Source organism: Heloderma suspectum, chromosome 1 (assembly GCF_057233095.1).
Source record: "Heloderma suspectum isolate Gila_16-S chromosome 1, 16-S_ref, whole genome shotgun sequence".
Classification (NCBI taxonomy): Eukaryota; Metazoa; Chordata; class Lepidosauria; order Squamata; family Helodermatidae; genus Heloderma; species Heloderma suspectum.
The window spans coordinates 316339974-316359086 of NC_139458.1; the positions used below are offsets into that span (position 1 = coordinate 316339974).

The 19113-nt window shown below is 39.8% G+C and overlaps 1 protein-coding gene across 1 annotated transcript in view; it reads left to right on the top strand.

Annotated features, from left to right (window-relative positions):
• Positions 1 to 19113, top strand: part of GRIK2 (glutamate ionotropic receptor kainate type subunit 2) — a 733647-nt gene that overhangs the window by 527108 nt on the left and 187426 nt on the right. Inside the window, exons 12-13 of the mRNA XM_084827187.1 lie at positions 10544 to 10662; positions 15756 to 15973. Of these exons, the coding sequence (XP_084683313.1) occupies positions 10544 to 10662; positions 15756 to 15973 (337 nt within the window). The remainder of the gene's footprint in view (positions 1 to 10543; positions 10663 to 15755; positions 15974 to 19113) is intronic.

Genomic DNA, 19113 nt, shown 5'->3' on the forward strand with positions numbered 1-19113 from the left:
AATGCCCACTACTTCCCTAGGTAATTGGTTCTATTGTCATATTGCTCTAACCGTCAGAAAGTTTTTCCTAGGGATGATGGAGAATTCCGCCACGGACCCCAATGAGGCCTCCAGAGTCCATGGCAGAACATCACTACTTACCTCTGCCTTCCTCCAGACCCGCGCAGAGCCAGATCCTCCTCGCGGCGACTCCGCGGAGCTGCTGGCCTGCTCTGCGGCACCAGCGATATGGCCGCCATTGCCGTGCTGTATTGCTGGCTCAGTGAGGGCTAACTAACTCTGGACGCAAATGGCATAGTGGATGCCATTTGCAGCCGTAAAGCTGTTAGATTACCCTAAATGCAGCCATAAATGGCTGCATTTAGGTTAATCTAACAGCTTTACAGCTGCAAGTGGCATCCACTATGCCATTTGCGTCCAGAGTTAGTTAGCCCTTACTCAGCCAGCGATTCAGCATGGCAATGGTGGCTGGCCATATTGCCAGCGATGCAGAGCTGGCTCCTGAGGATTCCAGGGGGAGGGACAGATCGCCTCCCACCATGGGCGGATTCCCACCCGGAACAGCAGGTAGGGAATCCGCCCATCCCTAGTTTTTCTGATGTTCAGCTGGAATCTGGCTTCCTGTAACTTGAGCTGAAAATTCCATGTCCTGCACTCTGGGATGATCGAGAAAAGATCCTGGCAGTCAGGAATGAATCTGAGAATGTGGAGATGTCTAGCAGCTGAGATTCAGAATGGGAACAGCCTTGACACATGGATGGCTCAGCCTGAATGCCCCCTCCCTCCTCCTCCATAAGAACCCAGGTTTCAGGGTAGGAGGAGAATGAGGGGTGTGACTTGAGGGATGCTAGAGTGTGTCGCAGAGTGAAGCAGGAAAAGTTAGAGGTGGAGCTCAGATGCTTCACCAGGTTAGCTATGTGTGAAAGCCTATGTAGGAAGGTGCCACCTTAAGGGAGGGGCATCCCTGTGAAGCTAGTCTGGCTGATAAGTTCTTGCTGAGACTGCTGGCAACTTCTCTAATTTCCACTTCAGCTCCTCTATTGATATTCATAAATGTGTGGATTAGCTGTTTTGATTGCAGTCTGAGGGTTTCCTCAGAATTTGCATTTGTAAGGAAGCTAGTTATTAACTAATAAAGTAGTGAGCCTGAAGCCTGGTATCCTGGAGTGTGTTGATTGCGAAGGGGGAGGACAAAGGATCGTGACACTGGCCTTCCTCTTTGTGACAACCTTTCAAGTACTTGAAGAGCACTATTGTATCTTCCCTCAGTCTCCCCTTCTCAAGGCTAAACATGCCCAATTCTTTCAGTCTCTCCTCATAGGGCTTTGTTTCCAGTTCCCTGATCATCTTGCTTTATTGATTGCTTTATAATCTGCTCCAGAATTTTCCCAGGGATGGATGTCAGACTGACTGGTCTGTAGTTCCCAGGTTCCTCCTTTTTGCCCTTTTTTGAAGATAGGGACAACATTAGCCCTCCTCCAGTCATCTGGCACTTCCCCCGTCCTCCATGATTTCTCAAAGAGAATAGACAGCGGTTCTGAGAGTTCTTCTGCCAGTTCCTTTATTACTCTAGGATGCAGTTCATCTGGCCCTGGAGATCTGAACTCATTCAAAGTAATTAGGTGTTCCTTGACCATATGCCTATCGATCTCAAGCTGCAATCCTGCCCCTTCAGCCTGTACTTCTCCTTTGCCAGGGGGGTCATAGACCCTCTTTTGGGAGAAGACTGAGCCAAAGTAGGAATTGAGCACTTCTGCCTTTTCTTTGTAACCTGTTATCATTTTGCCATCCTTATTTAATAGCTGAACCACCATTTCTTTCCTCTGTCTTTTACTCTGCACATATCTGAAAAAAGCCTTTTTGTTGCTTTTAGCATCCCTCGCTAGCCTCAGCTCTTTCTCAGCTTTAGCCTTCCTGACGCCATCCCTGCAGTTCTGTGCTACCTGCCTGTACTCTTCCTTTGTTGCTTGGCCTTCCTTCCACTTTCTCTATGTGTGCTTTTTTTTGTTTTCAGGTCATCTCTGTGCTCTAACCCTCAGCTCAGTTGCTTATCTTGACTTTATCCACATTGTAAATGTAAATCTGTTTTGTACAAATTTACATTTGGAAATACTTGATGTAATTTGACACTTCTGTTTTTGGACAGAATCAATCAAGGGCTCCAGGTGTGAGTGGAAATTAAATACTCACTATAGACATTTATGAAATGTACTTTGCATTAATGAAAAGATTGACTTGGACATTGAATATAAGAAGAATATGAAATATGCTTGCTTCATACATGTTAATTCGTAGTAGAGATGATTAGCAGGTATCAGATGGCTCATTTCTGAATTAGCAAGTGCTGAGACTTCTTTGTGAGAAGTGTCTGTGCAGCAAATAATAAGTCAGCCATGGAGTTCATTATTTAAGCTTTCAGCAGATACGAATGGTAGCTCTTCAGCCGTATCTCAGATTATCACAAGTGTATTTTTTGCCTAAATAAAAAGCAGTTACCATTTAACTTTGTCAGCCATGGTGGATCTCGGATCTTTAGCACAATCATCCTTTGCATATTTTAAAACTTTTTTAAAAATTTGAGCACCATTTCTGATGTTATAACAGCTCTCAGTATGGACATTAAGAAGCCAGAGGTCTCTCCTTCTTCTAAAACTTAGTGAACTCACCTAGATGTAGCTATTTCTACTGTTAAAAATATAATGCAAAACGCATTTGATTATACCTCCATTTTATTGTTACACAGGAGTGGAGGTGGGGTCCTGACTGAGCAGCATCCCTCTGCAAGTATGGGAGCTCTCTGTGTGTACGTCTGTATTTGCAGAGCACTCTTTCACATGAACGTCCAGTGGATGTCCCTGATGAACATCCCAATGAAAGTTCATCCGGGAGGCAGTACATTGTTCAAGTGGTGGGCAGGCCTAGCCCACATGACCTCAAGAACCCCACTGTGGACCAGAAATAAGCATAATTATTTGAGGAGAAGAAATAGCTTACATTATTATTTTTCTAGGAAATGCATACACATATTTTTTTTAGGACATACATTATTTTTTTCTAGAAAATACATATGGTATTACGTGGTTTTACATTATTTAATACTTTTGAACTACTGTCATGCTGTACCAAGTGGGAGGGACAGCAGGGACAAGAGAGTCCAAGGGTTGGCAATGGGTTCGTACTGTGGCATGGCTCTCAGCAGGGACCCAATGGTGCTGCCCCCTGATGCTAGCACTGTTGCTCAGCACTGGAGGTTGTTGTGGAAGAAGATGAAATGGCTCATTTGCCCACCTCTCTGCGTAGTGGGATATCCTTAATAGATTAATATCTTCTATCAGCCACAGAGTCACAGAGTGCAAAAAGGCAACCACAGTGCCACAGAATGTATCATTAGGTATCATCCACAGTTTGTTGTTGTTCAATCGTTCAGTCATGTCCGACTCTTCGTGACCCCATGGACCATAGCACGCCAGGCCTTCCTGTTCTGCGCTCTCTCCCGGAGCGTGCTCAAGTTCATATCATCCACAGTGCATTTGCTCTAAAGCAGCCTCAGTTTTGTCTCTGGGAATGATTGGGCTATGAATCGCAACCTTTAAATAATCTTTAAAAAATTGCTAGTATCCAACTCTGTTATTATTAGAAACAGGACACCTGTGTTGTGTTTATCCTCATCTTTATTGCATGTATTTTATGCTTATATCAATCTCCTCCAAATCAGAAGGCAAAAAGGTGTTCTAAATAGTGAATATTGTAGTTTAAATCAGAAGACTTGATGAATGAATGTTGTTTTAAGTTCACCACTCTAGGTTAGCTAGATATGATGTTGCTCCCATGCAGTTATGTATATGTATGATAGGCATGTTGTCATTAGTTTACAGTACCCTGCACCTTGAAGCCCGGCAGGGTTTTTTGGGGGTGGATATGGGGGTTGCTGTCTTTTTTGCAAGGAAGGTTAGTGTAAACAAGAAGATAGCTTGACGTCATAGAGTAGCAGGCTGCTCTAATCACCAGGTCATTCTTCAACAAAACATCTGCTTTTTCACAGTTCTGTCTGATTTTCTTCTCTTTTGGTGCATCAGGACAGGGATTATATTGGGTGGATTGTTTATTGATAAACAGTAATAATTATTTTATATTGCTCCACCAGCAGTTGACATGTTGCGTGTTTAATAAAATAATGCAATAACATTACAGTACAAAGCCAGATTGGGGCCATTCTCTTTGTTTTGTGGTTCTCGAAGTCTTGTGGTCCCTTGACTTGTTGATGGTCAGGAGGAATGCTGGTTTTAGGGAAGTCTCTGGGCCCCAAGGTGCTCCCAGCAACAACATTAGTATGCAGGGGCCCAGAGTTTTCACAGATTTGAAATCAATCCATTTTTCAGAGATCAATTCTAATTTGTATGTAGGTGGGGTCTGTCACCACTAGAGCAGTGATCTTGATTTTAATTTTTCAAGGGTGTGAGTAAAGTGTGTGAAAAAGGCTCTACAGACATATTTCATTAAAAAATGCTTTCAAACATCTGTTTTGTTAAGAGGGATTTAATTTTAGGGGAAATATTTTCACAAAGAGGTGCCCATTTTGTTCTTGTACCAGCTAGTGAACCTTGCATGTTCTTGTGATATGATGCATGCACTAGCACTCTGTACTGTTTATAAGGCACAGATTGAAGCATGTTTAAGTTAAGGATATATACATGTATAAACATTGACAATCTGAAGACTTACTTACTTTTTAGTTAGGTGTATTTGTTACTGTTGGTAGGATATAAGGTCATATACAAAATGTCACCTTGGAGAACCTCTGGGGAGATGCCTCTGGTGAGGGCAGGGCAGCCTCATATAGGACAGCTCCCCGCCCCCCTTGACATGTTGACACAACATCTATCTGCACTTTCTGTGGCTGTGCCCTGCTCCTCCAGGACTGGACACAATCGGCAGTATCCCATGCTGCGTGTGTGCTAGTGGGACTCACTGCTAGTGCCATGGGAAGCTAGTGGTTCCTGAAGCATCCGGAAAGAGTGGAAATGCTTCTGAAACATGCTAGGTCGGTGGAGATCCACTGACCTCTTCCAGTCTGGAACTGAGTGTCTCTGACATTGCTTTGGGAAGTGCTAGTTCCCTGTCGCACTAATGGCTAGTCCCGTGGGTGCAACGGAATTAGCGGAGGCACAGCGGCAGTATAGGATACTGCCCAGTGCCTCCACCCAACCACTCTCATTTGGGCCCAGGGAAAGAGGGGGAAGCGATAATCTCAGCAGCCAACTCTTTCAGGTGTCCATCTACTTTTGTATGCATTAACCATGTGGTGCCTGCCTAGTTGATAATAAAATATTGCAGTGGTTCCCTTTCCAATGGCAAAATTATTATCCTCACCAATGCAGAAAGAAAGCAAGAAACGTTCGTGCCATGGCCAGGTAGAAGATGGACAGAGGATCTCTCCAGTTGCTCACCAGTAGCTGCTGGTATCAGTGAGTCCTTATAGGGTCCTTCAAGGCTGCAGCCTGGAAAAGCAAGAAGTGGGATGACAAAAGGAACCACCTCATTTATCTTTCTTCTCACACCTTTCCTTTACCCCTTGGGAAGGGAGAGACTATTTTTTCTTTCTAAATTTGGAAAGAACAAAACACAAGGATAGATTAGATCTACAGTGCTGTATCCAAGCTACTGGACAGTGGAAAAATGTAGCTCCCTCCTGATTCTACCTTCCACTGTGGATCTGCTCTTATATCCTTGCAAAGCATCATCTCTTTTTATGCTGATCGGCAGTAGATTCTTGGGCTCATCTAGTTTCATTCTTGTTGTTGTTTTGCTCTATGATAACACGTTTTGTCTGGTTGAACTGATCAAACCTGGATTTCACATGTGCCCCAATTCCTTTCAGAGTGAAGGTGATATTGAAGAAGTTCTTTTTCTTGTTTTTGGAAATTAACTCACCGAAAGTTTCACATGAAACTCTGCTGTGCAGAGAAACTAATACATTCTGAGGCAATGTCATATTAATCAGATCTGATACCCAAAAGCTGCATGTCAGATCCCTCATATAGTCCAACCTGGTGTCTTCCTATATGATAACTGGCAACAAAAGAAAAAACCCACCCTATCTTCATGGTAAAAGCATACTCATGATAAGCATTTATTCTTGGCTGGAGCAATAATTAGCTTTCATATTTTCTCTTGGGGTTCTCTACCACTCTTTCCACATGCCTCTTATCTACTTTAGCAGTGAATCTTCTACCATCTGTAGAACAAATTGTAACTTTCACAAGATTTATAAATGGTATGTTTCTTTCTCTGGAGTGTTTTATAGTGCTCTATCTCCTTCTGCAGGCTTCAGATATGCTTATTCTACTGCAGACACATTCCTTCTGTAGTAAATTTTGAGAAAAGGTATCCTAGAAGTTTCTGAGAGTTCATTAAGTAGTGATTTATCAGAGTCTTTCCATCCAGCTTTTTTTCTCCATGAAGTGAGTATTCAGCCCCCTAAGGAAAAAAAGTATTTTTCTTTACTACCCCCCCCGACACACACTAGTTTTCTTTTTTAAAAAAAAGTGATAGGAAACAAATGAACGTGTATCCAAAATCAATTTTATCCCTTCTTGGAAGTAGAGAGCTATCTTTAACGTTTTCTATGACTTGCTATAAAACTTTCACACGCATCAAACAGATGGGACTGTATCATAGTAAACTTCAGTTTGCGGCTGTCAGCATAATTCTTCCTTGGCTTGTGGTGCTAGTATAGGGTCAGCTTACTTTTTTCAACGTATGTGCTTCATTTTGGGGGGAGGAGATGCTAGCAAACACTGACAGTTACCTTTTTTACATATTAGGTATTCCATGGCAGTTATTCTATGTCTGGACTAATTTACTTAATACTATACAGGCTAAACCTTGGATAAATATAATAATTCTCAGGAGTTTTAATTTCACATTTTGTTAGATGGCAAGTTAGTGTATGTGTGTTTCACATACTCTCCCCCATGTAAATTCAATTATGTGAATGCATTATGTGAATTTTAATCATCACCACAGTCCACAACATCCACAATGCACGTATCTCTCTTTGTAGAAGGGTTGCCTATATTATTCTATGAATCAGAGAATGCCCAATGTGAGCAATAGAGATTCATTATTATATACATGAACCATTATCTGACATAGAAAAAGCAGGGCAGCCCTATGTGTGTATAGCGTTGTGCTTATAGTGCTACATATGTGCCAAGGAGACCTGCAGAACATTGGCTTGTGCTCAGTCTTTACCATTTTATTTTCAGAGACATTCATTTTAAAACTTTATAAATATTCTACTTTGACTTTCATAAACCAGAAAAGGGTTTGAAATAAGTCTGGGCTGGAGTGCTCCCCACTCCTCACTTTAAGAAGAACATAAGAAGAGCCATGTTGGATCAGACCAAGGGTCCATCTAGTCCAGCATTCTGCTTCCACAGTGGCCAGCCAGATGCTTACAGGAAGTCCACAAGCAGGACATATTTCCCCAAAATGTTCTCTCTCTGGAAAAACAGGGCCCAATTTTCTACTGATAGCTTCATAGGGATGTCTGAGAATTTTTTTTTTGCTCGCAAAACATGCAGGCATGCCCATTCAAAGCCCCAAACATGTGTGCGAGTACATATCTGCCAAAAATATCTGCCAGTTGTCAAACACCTGCTCCCGTTCATCTCATTCCTGATTCCCAGTTAGATTTGTTCAAATCTCCTAATTTGCGCAAATTTGCTTTGTAGACTGAATCAGCCCCACTTTAGACTATGGAGGAAAGTTGAACAGATTAGGAGATTTTGGGAGATTTGCGCAAATTTGGGGAGATTTGTGCAAATCTCCCGTTTGACCACTGCTCAATTTGTGCAAGTTTCCCATTTGTGCAGAGCGAGCAGTGATCGCAAACGCAAACAAGAGTTGGGCACGAGCCAGGCAGGGACATAATGCTCAGAGAAATTTGCCAATCTCAAACATCGCTCTTTCACCCAATTCTATTTCTTGGGCCGAGGGGGAAAAATGTTGAAATTTTCAGTGTGTGTGCGTGTTCCTATTTACTGTATGTAACCTTACAAGATAGCAAAGACTTTTTCATTTTTTTTCTTGCTTTTTAAAAATAGAAGTAGCATAATGCACTCTGCACAGCTTCCTGCTGACTGCACTTCCCAGAATGCCTTGGGAGCAAGATGACACGGCATCACCCCAAAGGCATTCCAGGAAGTGCAGCCAGTGGGAATCTGCGGAGCATGCCTTGCACCACTGTGAGTGCACTGCTTTTTTTAAAAAAATCCCAGAAGATATGTTTTATTAGCATTAAAATATGGTCAGATGATGAAATGGTAAAGCAATGAAAATAAGTGTATTTATATTTACTCAATTTGTAAGAGATCTCTGTAGTATGTCCAAAGTAATGAGAGATATAAAATGGCTTCTGTTGATACTGAAGTGCCTAAAACATATAAAGCCTGATCTTTTCAACAAAATAGGTGAAACAAAAACTGTTGAGTTCACATTTTTGTCTTCTAAACAAGTGAGATGACAAAGCTAAGTATATGGTGCAATTTAAACATGGATAATTTAGTGTATCAAACACAAAAATGAATTGAAAAGATTCTTGTTATAACAACACACAACATAAGATGTAGAAGAGGTCTAGATTTCTTGGAAGGCTGTACAAGAAATAAGGTCAGAATACTTAATTACAACCCAGTCAACCTTTTCTGAGCAGCATGTCAGTTTTACTTTTGAGAACCAAATGAAACATTTCTTTGCATCTCAAGCACAGGCTTTTAAGACAGGAGATGTTCTATCACTGTATTAAGAGGATAAAAATGGATTGTTTGATCTTCTGAATTTTTAATGTGTTGAAAAGATTATTGGAAAGAAAATTGCATTCTCTGAAGTGACATCAACATTATTCAGATAGCTTTAATTACATGATAGATTTTTTGCTTAATACATTCATAATGGAGTGCATATTCGAATTTGGGTTTGTAACAGAGTGGCTTTAAAGACCTGAGAAGTTATATATATATAAAAAAACACTCACACATTATCATGAGTTTAGCACTTAAATTCCTATGAGTTTATAATTATTGTAATGGTTATGGTCCATTGTGTACTATGCTCTGTATTTTCCTTTGTTAATGTGTGACAGGTATTAAGCATGAGAGTCAGAAACAGTGCAGAATTTTAAAAGACATGATTTCCAAAACAATTAATCTCCTATCATCCAGCTGTATGCCTGAGGTGGATTTTTGATGTATTTTAGTAATTAAAAAAAAAAAAATTATGTGGCACCATAGTAGTGTTATCAAAATATAGGTGAAAAGAAGAGAATAGAGAGCTCTGCATATCAGACGTGTTGATCTCAAAGTTGTTTCACTTGGAACTTGTTTCTTTAAGTGTGTTTGTATATGAAGACAACAATAACTTAAAATGAGTGGACATGTTTGCATGTTTTAGCCATAATTTGGCAAATAAGGTTTCCTACGAGAAGCTATCAGTGATGTAAGTATCACACATTATGCTGTCAATATCAGTTCCAAGAATCAATGAATTTGCATGTTTGTAGTTCTCAATCCAATGATGGTGGTGATTAAAGTGTTGTTTTTATTAACTCGAAAATGATACCATTTGTCCAAGAAGAGAGAAGACCATTTCTCCTTAGGTTGAATTATGTCTTAGAAATGCATGTAGACTTAAAATTGTCCATTAACCAGCTAAAGAGTTTTCTAGAACCAGCGAATGCAAGGGAAGCAGAAAGATGTTAGGATTCTATTTGGAATTATTTTGAACTCAGTCAAGTGGCAGTCCTAAATGTAGTCCTGTGGAGTGCTGAGTACTCTTGATTCTTTAGGCAAAGCCTATCGAATCTAACAGCTGAACCCCCACATACTTTCAGGGTGCAATCCTGTGCATGTTTAGACAGAAAAAGTCATAGGCTAGGGAATGCTGGGAGTTGTAGGACCTTTTTCTGTCTAAACACCCATCGGATTGCACCGTTAAGGTTTGCTTTAATAAACAATTCCATTTTTACTTGCAGATGCTATTTTACTAGACTCATGCCACCCTATTAACACATTTATCTTTTAACAGTTTTCCTTCCATGATGGTTATCTGAAAGCCTTTGTGCAAAGTCTTAATTAATTTTAAACTGTAATTACTTTCTTGTTAATTACCATATTTTAATAGCCCCCTTTTCTTTATGTGTGTGTCAACATGCCTAAGAGCGACATGATGTGATATTTGCTGAGGGTCTGAGTGATGCTGAGTCCCTTACTGTGAGGTTTGGTCAACACCTGCCAGCACCATCTCATTTCTGACTATGTTTCTGTGCAAACACGTTAACGAAGACAGGGGGTCTTCATCGCTGGTATTTTTGTCTTGTAATGCCTCCTGTCATTTATAAAATGCAGTTGCATTGTGAAGACTTTCTTTCTCTATTTTCTATTTAACTTTTCTTGTTTTTCTGTTTCTTTTGCAGCAAATTTGCTGGATAGACTTTCTGCTCACTGCTTGTTAAATATGTTCTTTTTTCTGTCAATTACCACAGGTTTAGTCCCTATGAGTGGTATAATCCACACCCTTGCAACCCCGACTCAGACGTGGTGGAAAACAATTTTACCTTGCTAAATAGTTTCTGGTTTGGAGTTGGAGCTCTCATGCAGCAAGGTATACGATTCAGCCTGCTCTTTCTCTTGGGCGCCATGTCCCACTTTTTGCTGGGGGTTACAGTTCTCTCTCTTTCTCTGGCACAAACTGCTTGCATGGGTGCCTCTGTGCATGTAACCATAAACCAGCTTTATACATTAATACATTTATACAGTTGAATCTCACTTTCAGAAAAGAGTTACCAGCAAATCAACACAAATCCAAACACCTATGTTCTTAGGGAGTTCTGCTGTAACCCCAAATATAGGTACACGTCACCACAGTTAATTAATGCATTAGCCTGTATTTTCCAAACAGGAACATCTTGGTGAAGCAAGAGTTGAAAGCGTGATAGCTTCCTCTCTCTGCTGTGGTCTCCTTTTGATGTAGACCTCCATCCTCCATATTTAGTACTAAAACAAAATGCCATTTATTGCATGGTTAATAAATGTTATCTCGGTTCGCAGTCATTGTTACAAGTTGCAACTAAATTATGTTTGAGATTCCTTAAAAGGAGAATTAATAAATGAGCATCTGCACTTGGCAGGGCAAATATTGCTGATATAGTACGTGTACTACAGTGCATGCAAAGAAATTTGTTAAGTGCTAAAATAAAAAATGGCTGCTAAAATTATAACCAGAGAATAATCAATAATGGGCTTTTAAAATAGGTTTTACAGTGCACCCCTCTATGCTCATTTTGCCCATTTTGTTTGATTTACAAGATGGTTAATATGAGCAATGGCTAATGCAGTCTGTGGAAAATAGCAGGTTTTTTTTCTGTGTAATACGTTGTCATGTATAAAAGGAGTGCAATGTAATCTTGAGATATAATTCTTCACATGACTCCTTTAAAAGACATTATTCTTCCTGCTGCCAATGCTGCTGCTTGTCTCTACTAGATGTCACCCATATTTCCACGGAATTCCCAAGAGATTTGTCCTCTTCTTTTACTGTTTTTTAAATCATAGATTTTAAAAGAAGCTGGCAGCTTTAAGGGTGTATGCGTACACACTTGGGCGCTAAAACCAGCACTTATTTTCAGCAACCAACAGTGCAGAAGCTGGACATGTGTCTTTGGGTATCCTGTGGAGAAAAAAAAAAAAAACATTTAAAGAGTGGGGGGCGAACAGCATTTCTTTTTGGAAAAGTAATTAATGTACTTGACAGAATGTCATAGGAAAAATATAGGAGTTAGAACATATTGACCAGGAGCAGGAAGCCAGTGCAACTTTAATAAATCATTAGAGCTCTCATAACCCCTTTGGATGCTTGTTGTTTTTAAAGTCGTTGGTACTTGGAGACCCATAATAACTGTAATGAGCGTGATCCCATCATAGATGTGCACCTTTAAGTCCCATTCATTTTAATGGGAAAGAGTTAAACACATGCTTCCATCTTCCATTCAAATTAGTGGTACTTAGAAATGCTTACCTGTGACTGGACCAGATATTCCTAGTGTGTTCTATGCAGTCTGCATTTTTTTTTCTCTTAAAAGCCCATGTCTATTCAAAAGTCGGTTCTATTGAGTTGGATGAGATTTGCTGTGACGTAAATGTGTATGGGATTGCAGCCTATATCTCAGTGATATATATATATTGGTATATCAGTATAGCATCCCTTTGTATCTAAAAGACAGCCATCAGAAGCAGTACTTAAATTATTGTCTAGGCAGAAGAAATACTCAAATTATTTTCTAGGTAAGTGCTCAACAGATGAAAGAACCAAATATATTACGTGGCGGCAAATCTCATGTCATGCTTCTATGAATAAATGAGTCCCTTTACTTTAAAAATCCTAAATATAAATAAAATAAATACAGAATAATTAATATAAAACTATCTGCAAAACATATTTCTAGAAATAACCACAGGGATATGGGGGGGGGGGTTGGATGGGAATGAGTCTTGTGTGTACCCATTTTCCGCTATATTTTGAAGTTGAAATGTAATTATGTTTCATCTAAGCAGTATTGATCAGTAGCTCTTGCTGTGGAGCTAGGAGACATATATATTTGCTATCCCCCAAAAAGGACAAAGATGCAGTGAATAATTGAACAAACCATGAACAAGGAGATATTCACAAGAACTGTTATGGATCACCAAGGTCCATAAGAACATAAAGCCCTGCCAAATTCATTTTGTCCAGAAAGCTCAAGTAGATTTGAGAACTTCATTTGTCAGTTCAGAAGTAATGCCAAATCACAGTTTAGTGCTATTTGACTTGAACCTGTGCTTATGCATATCCTTTCCCCCCTTCTGCCTACCCTTATATGCTCTGTTTCATCACTCACTTCCCACTTAGTAGAAAACTGTAGTATGCCAGTACATTTGAGCTGGTTAAACTTTGGTATGTGCAAAGCATAGTTAACCCATAAACAAGGATTGCAAACCCAGTTCAAATGGGCAGGGGGGCGGGGGAGTGATGAGTGTACACGAGCACAGGGTTCATTCACGAGTACCAAACCATGGTTTGTTATTATGTGTGAACCAAACCATGGTGTGTAGAGAGGAAAAGTTAACACTTATGTGAATTGATCACAGTCAGGATTTCACATCCCAATCTGGAATGTTCCTATATAACTTGCCTTTTTCCTGACCAGCTTAACAGTGTGGGTTGCAGTGTTGTATCAGCTCAACAGTTGGTGCTTCTCATTCTTCTAAGCAGATGCAAGTCTTGGGACTGGAACTACAAATGTCTCAATGTGGACTTGGATCTAACTAGCTTCTTTAGGCATGCCATAATAGGATTTTTGACTTCTTAAAATGGTATACAGCAGAACTCTACTTTTTAATGTCCCCACAGTTTTAAAAGTTGTTTGTCATGTGGCGTTGGGGTGGTGAGAGGTGGGTCGGGAGGCAGGGCTACAGTTTGTAAAACAGAAGCCCAAAGACCCCTTGGATAATCATAACTAGTTGTGCAGTTCTTTGACTCCTTCCCAACAAATGGTAAAAATCTGGGCTTTCCTGAAATGCATTCCCTAAAACACAATTTTGTAGTGTATGTTGAATGTGGGAGATGCATATAATGAGTTCCCTAGTTGGCAAGATTCCAGGGGAAAAACTTCAACTAAAAAGATCCCATAAAAGCTATAATAGCTACAGATCTACACTAATAGTCTTATTACCATTTTTTCATAACACATTTCCATGAATGCTGGAGGCTACATGATAGAGGAAACTCATACATTCCTTGCCCACTCCCTTTACTCCCAGGAAATTGTGGGATATAGTGCTGGACATGACGTTACCTTGGGTACATGACAGTCAGCCCCTAACCAGGCTCTGTTTCACAGGCTTTGGTGCACTCTCTTTAAATCCTTGGGTAAGATATGAACTTGTGGTAATTGGGGCAACTATGGCAAACATTTTCTACTGTTCTTTTCTTCCAAGTCTTGTTTGACTTTCCTAAGTTTTGATTTTTAAGAAAACAGTCAAAGCTGTTGGGCTTATTTGGCAATATTAGTATTGTAGTGTCTTAAGTGTCTGACTGACAGGGCCTAGGAGCGACTACATCCGAAAGGTACTTTTCTACTTCTTTCCTTGCAGAATTCTAGGCAAAGTCTGGCGCTGGAGTTGGCTGTCATGTCCAAGTCTGTCAGCTTTTTTTGTTTGAAACAGCAAGGGTAAGATGAACTGCAGGGTAAGATGGGCTGTTTTGGATCAAATAGTCCAGTTATGATACCACTTCTTTTTTTTCTTTTCTTTCTTTTCCTTTTTTTCTTTCTTTTTAATTTTCTGATCTGTAATTGATGTTGAGTTTGACATAAGCTTCATTCACTGGAAGATGTGTTACCTTGCTGGACCAGTTCCTTAATTGATGCGATATAAACAGTGTACTTAATCAGGAATAAAATAGTCCATCTTGCCTTCATTCCATTTTACCCTAGTAAAACAAAAAGGAGGGGGGGAAATCCCTTGCTAATCAACTGCAATTTCTAATACTTTCTCATAATGACACTGCAGATATATGTCTTTTAAGATACCTCGTTGCAAATATGCCTTGCAACACTTTTTTGCACATTGTAGAAAAATGTCTATATTTGCCTTGCCACTATTTGTTAATTAAATTATTCAATTTTCCATTCTTAAGAATTTCATGCATGCCAACTTACATTTATATTTTTGTAAATTAAGAGGAATTCAAACATGATTGCTTTGAAGAGTTACACACAAAAGGAGGTTCTGTGCTACCACTAGTATCATTAGGCTCTAAATTAGCCTTAATAATTAGGCTCTAAATTTATAATTATGTATATTACTAACTAATGTCTAAAGCCCCCTCCATTTTTAAGGCCATGAGCAGGCAACTCCAGCAATACACTTATAGTCTGTCTTGGTCTAACTTAGGCATAAGAGTAATATTTCCATTGCTGCTTGAGTAAATGAAATGTGTGGCTGGGCCACCCTTATTTACTGTAAACTGTGGAGCTAACTATAGAGATGGGAGATGATTCATTTTACCATTGGCTTGCCACATATAGCTCCATTGTGATAAGTGTTTTTTTAAAAGGCTGCATAACATTTTCAGGTTTGTTGTATTCCTCTTTGTATCAGGGTTTTCCCCGATACATTTTCCCCGATTCTTTTGTTACCAGAGTTTGGGGCAACAGCTTATTTGTTATGGAAGACAAAACATTCCATGAGCTGCTTAATTAGTGGTTCATAAATGCTTTGAAGAGCTGCTGCAAGTTTTAACTGGGAGGCTTGGGATTCCTGTTTGTTTTTATTATAAAGCTTCTCTTTGACAGCTCAAAGATCTTCTCCTTCTTATTTTGTTTTTCATTGTCACTTTATTTAAAAGCCAAGTAAACTATCTGCTTATGACCTGAGATCAGAGCCAAACCTTGCTTTGGGTCTCCCATGGCTATATTTTGGGTCTCACAAACTCACTATTTTCCATAAAAAGATTTCCTTTCAGTATCATTTGTTTTTATTTTTCACTTCAGTTGTGTGTTTGTACGAGCAGTATTTAAGCTTGTAGCTTTATTTATTCATTTATTTATTCTGCTCAGTGATTCCATTCTCACTCCTGTGCCAAAAAAGAACTGAATTCTAACATTAAGGTATATTGTTTATACGCCAGATTCATCTGTTTCCCCTGGTTTTCATTAGGTTCCGAGCTCATGCCCAAAGCCCTCTCCACCAGGATAGTGGGAGGCATTTGGTGGTTTTTCACACTTATCATCATTTCCTCGTACACTGCTAATCTAGCCGCCTTTCTGACGGTGGAGCGCATGGAGTCCCCTATTGACTCGGCAGATGATTTAGCGAAGCAGACAAAGATAGAATATGGAGCAGTTGAAGATGGAGCAACAATGACCTTTTTTAAGGTAGGCCTTTTACAATCATTTGTAGAAAAAGATGTCTGACTATTCTGATGCACCGCATTAGCAGGTCTGGTAACCCTTTGGTCATCTAAACCCCGTTAAGACATCACAGTTGGGCAGGTTTGCAAAAGTAAGATGTCCGATTCATGCATGGAAAATCCTTGGAAAGTAAACTGCTTCCTTGGAGTGAAGTTTCATTTTAAGGCTGTAGTCCTAAACACACTTTCAGGGAGTAATCCACATTGAACACAGTAGTATTTACTTCTGAGTAAACATGCATAGGATTGTTCTATACATCTGCAATCCTATGCCCACTTACTTTTGTGTAAATATGCATAGAGTTGGGCTGCATATCTTTGTTGACTTTCATCATTCAGGAGAACACTGGATGCTTTCTCTCATCTCCCCTTGCCTGGCTTAAATTTAGTATTTTATTCCAACTGAAAATAGGGTTTACATTTTGATATAATGAATCTGTGCTGTTGTCTCTTGAATTTCCAAGAAATACATCAGTCTTCTTCCTAAAAACTGGTAAAGTCTCAAGTTCTGGGACCTAATTGGGGCTTTCTTGTGTTTCTGACACTCTAAAGCAGTTCTGAAGCTACACTGTTTGCTGCAGTGCACATGGGAGATATTTCAAGCATTAGAATCATCCAGGAAGTGCATTTTGTCATATTTATCTTCTTTTTCCATTATATCTTCAAAAAATGTTACTGGCTGATGGGTCACATTCTGCTTCATGAGTCACAATTTGGGCAGGCTTGACCTAATCACCATAAGATCAGAAAATGTAAAATAAAATTGTTATTGTGTTTTATTCCTGAGACAAATATCTGCATACTATAAGAACTGCCCATCTTGCCTGCGTTTATGTTAATATACTTACCAGCCTCTGATGCACTTGATTTGTTCATGTTGTTTTCAAAGTTAGATTCTCAGATTACAGAGAAATACACAAGAGCAAACACTGACAAACACATCCAGTAAATAATCCCCGTGTGCCCACAAACACATATGCCCTTTCAGGGACATAGTATGAGCGCCTTTGCACAAGTAATGGAAGCAGAGGCTCAGAAGCTGAAGTCATTCTGACTTCCTTGTTCGCCACTCTTGTGGAACTTGTGAAGTAGTTCTGAGTGTGGAATCTGTGAGCATAATCATAAAAGATTACAGGGGATTACAGGGCCTGCTTCTTACGTGTCCTCAAGCTTCCCTTCCAGTGCAGTTTCTAGTTTGAAGAACTGCTGTTATTCCCATTTCATTTTTGTTCCTTGTTGTATGCCCCAGTGGTGGTGATAGCTCATGGTTACTTCATTTCTTCAGTCTGCCGGGGCCAGTTGACGCAGTGAAGTACTCATCAAATTACTGTTTCCCTGCCTCATGCAGTTTTCCATTCATCCCCAGCCTGGATTTGGACCAGGTTATAGGCCCCACATACATCTAGTTTGGTGTAGACAACTGCTCTTCGGAGACGTTCCAAAAGTTCTGGAATTAATGGAAGAGGGTACCAGTTGCGGACTGTAATCTGTAATACAGCTGTCCCTGTATGTTCAGCGTGGAAGAAGGAGAAAGACATACAGATAAGCTGACGTTAAGATGTGCTGACATTATTTTAAAATAGGTGTGAGTCATTAGCCCTATGTGTGTGTTCAACTTAACAAAGTAGGCAAACACATGAACCAGGAATGGGGCCATGCTGATTAGACCCATCTCCAACGTGTGGATGCCAGGGGGAGGGGCTACTCAACATGGTTCTACTCTTGGCTCATGTGTTCACCTACCTGATAGGTAAATGCCTGAATAGGGCTATTTTAAAACAGATTTATTTTTATTTATTTTTTTTAAAAAAGGGGGGTGGGGGCCTGGGTAAGTTGCCTTTGATAGCAAAGTTTGATATGAACATGATCGGGGAGAAAATGAGTGACTAAATCCTATGTGAAGATGCTAAAGAGAAGAATAGATTTCTATCATTGTTGATTATGTAACCTATGATTATCCTGGCATTTGGGAGACAGGGAGAGAGCCTTACTTTCCCCAGGGAACATCCAACTGGTCTGCAATGCTTGAGAATTGAGTGCGCCCCCAATTTCTGTATGATTTCATGGATAACTAAACATAGTGCTTCCCTATTTTTGCTGATACCCCAAGAGTTAAGTAAACATTAACATTATTCTGTTAGAATTTTAGCTGTCTCTTGAAATGAAAACTAATTAATATTCGGTGGCTGAAAAATGCTGGAAATATGCTTTACCTTGCAGGTAGCATTACAAAGGTTCTGAATATTGTCTTATGAAAAGCTTTATGAGAAAAAGAGCTAAAGTTTTTTGGGTGTTTTTTTAGAAGTAGCTAATCACTTAGAGGTGTTTTAATGACAGTGACATTTGAAGCTGTCAAAGTGAAATTTGGAGAAAGTTTAGAGGATATAATGTTTCATTTTAAAAAGAAACAATATGATTAAAGACCCAGGACATAAAGAAATGACACAGAGCATTGACTGAGTTACCGAAGAACACTATGGGGCTTTCATTTCATTTTTTATTTCTTTTGGTCTGGTAGAAGACTTTGATCTTGTATTCTTTCTGATTGTCATGCTGGACTCTAAAGAACTTTAAGGCAGTTTTTCTGGGAAGTGTCTTCCACCCCATTTGCAATCAGACTTACTAGATCTCCCCAAATCTCTCATTTAATAGAAAGAATAGGCTTATTTTTCACTGTCTTTCCATTGCTGTATCTCCCATGCTTCTTATTTTTTCCCCATGCATTGTAGATTCCCTTTTTCACAGACTTTGTTTTTCTTTTCCACTTCCCTGTGTATCCCTGGTTGGTGTCTTCCAGCTAGTGTTGCAGCCCCTGAATGGGAGTATATGCCTTCCAGCACTATAGAATTCACAGATCCTTCCCAATTCTTGCAAGAGCTTCCTCAAATAACTGGGTTGTGGAACACTCATCTGCACAAGTTTGGCCAGTTATGGATGTATGATATAGCATGCTCCAGTCCCCCATACTTCAAGAGCTAAGAAACTCGCTGTGACGAGAAACATAATGTGCTGCTTGAGGATGTGCAAAACTCAAGCTCACCAAAGTTCTCTGAATTCCATCTCAAAGTTCATACTGACTCGAGTCTATATCAGATTGCAAGCTTT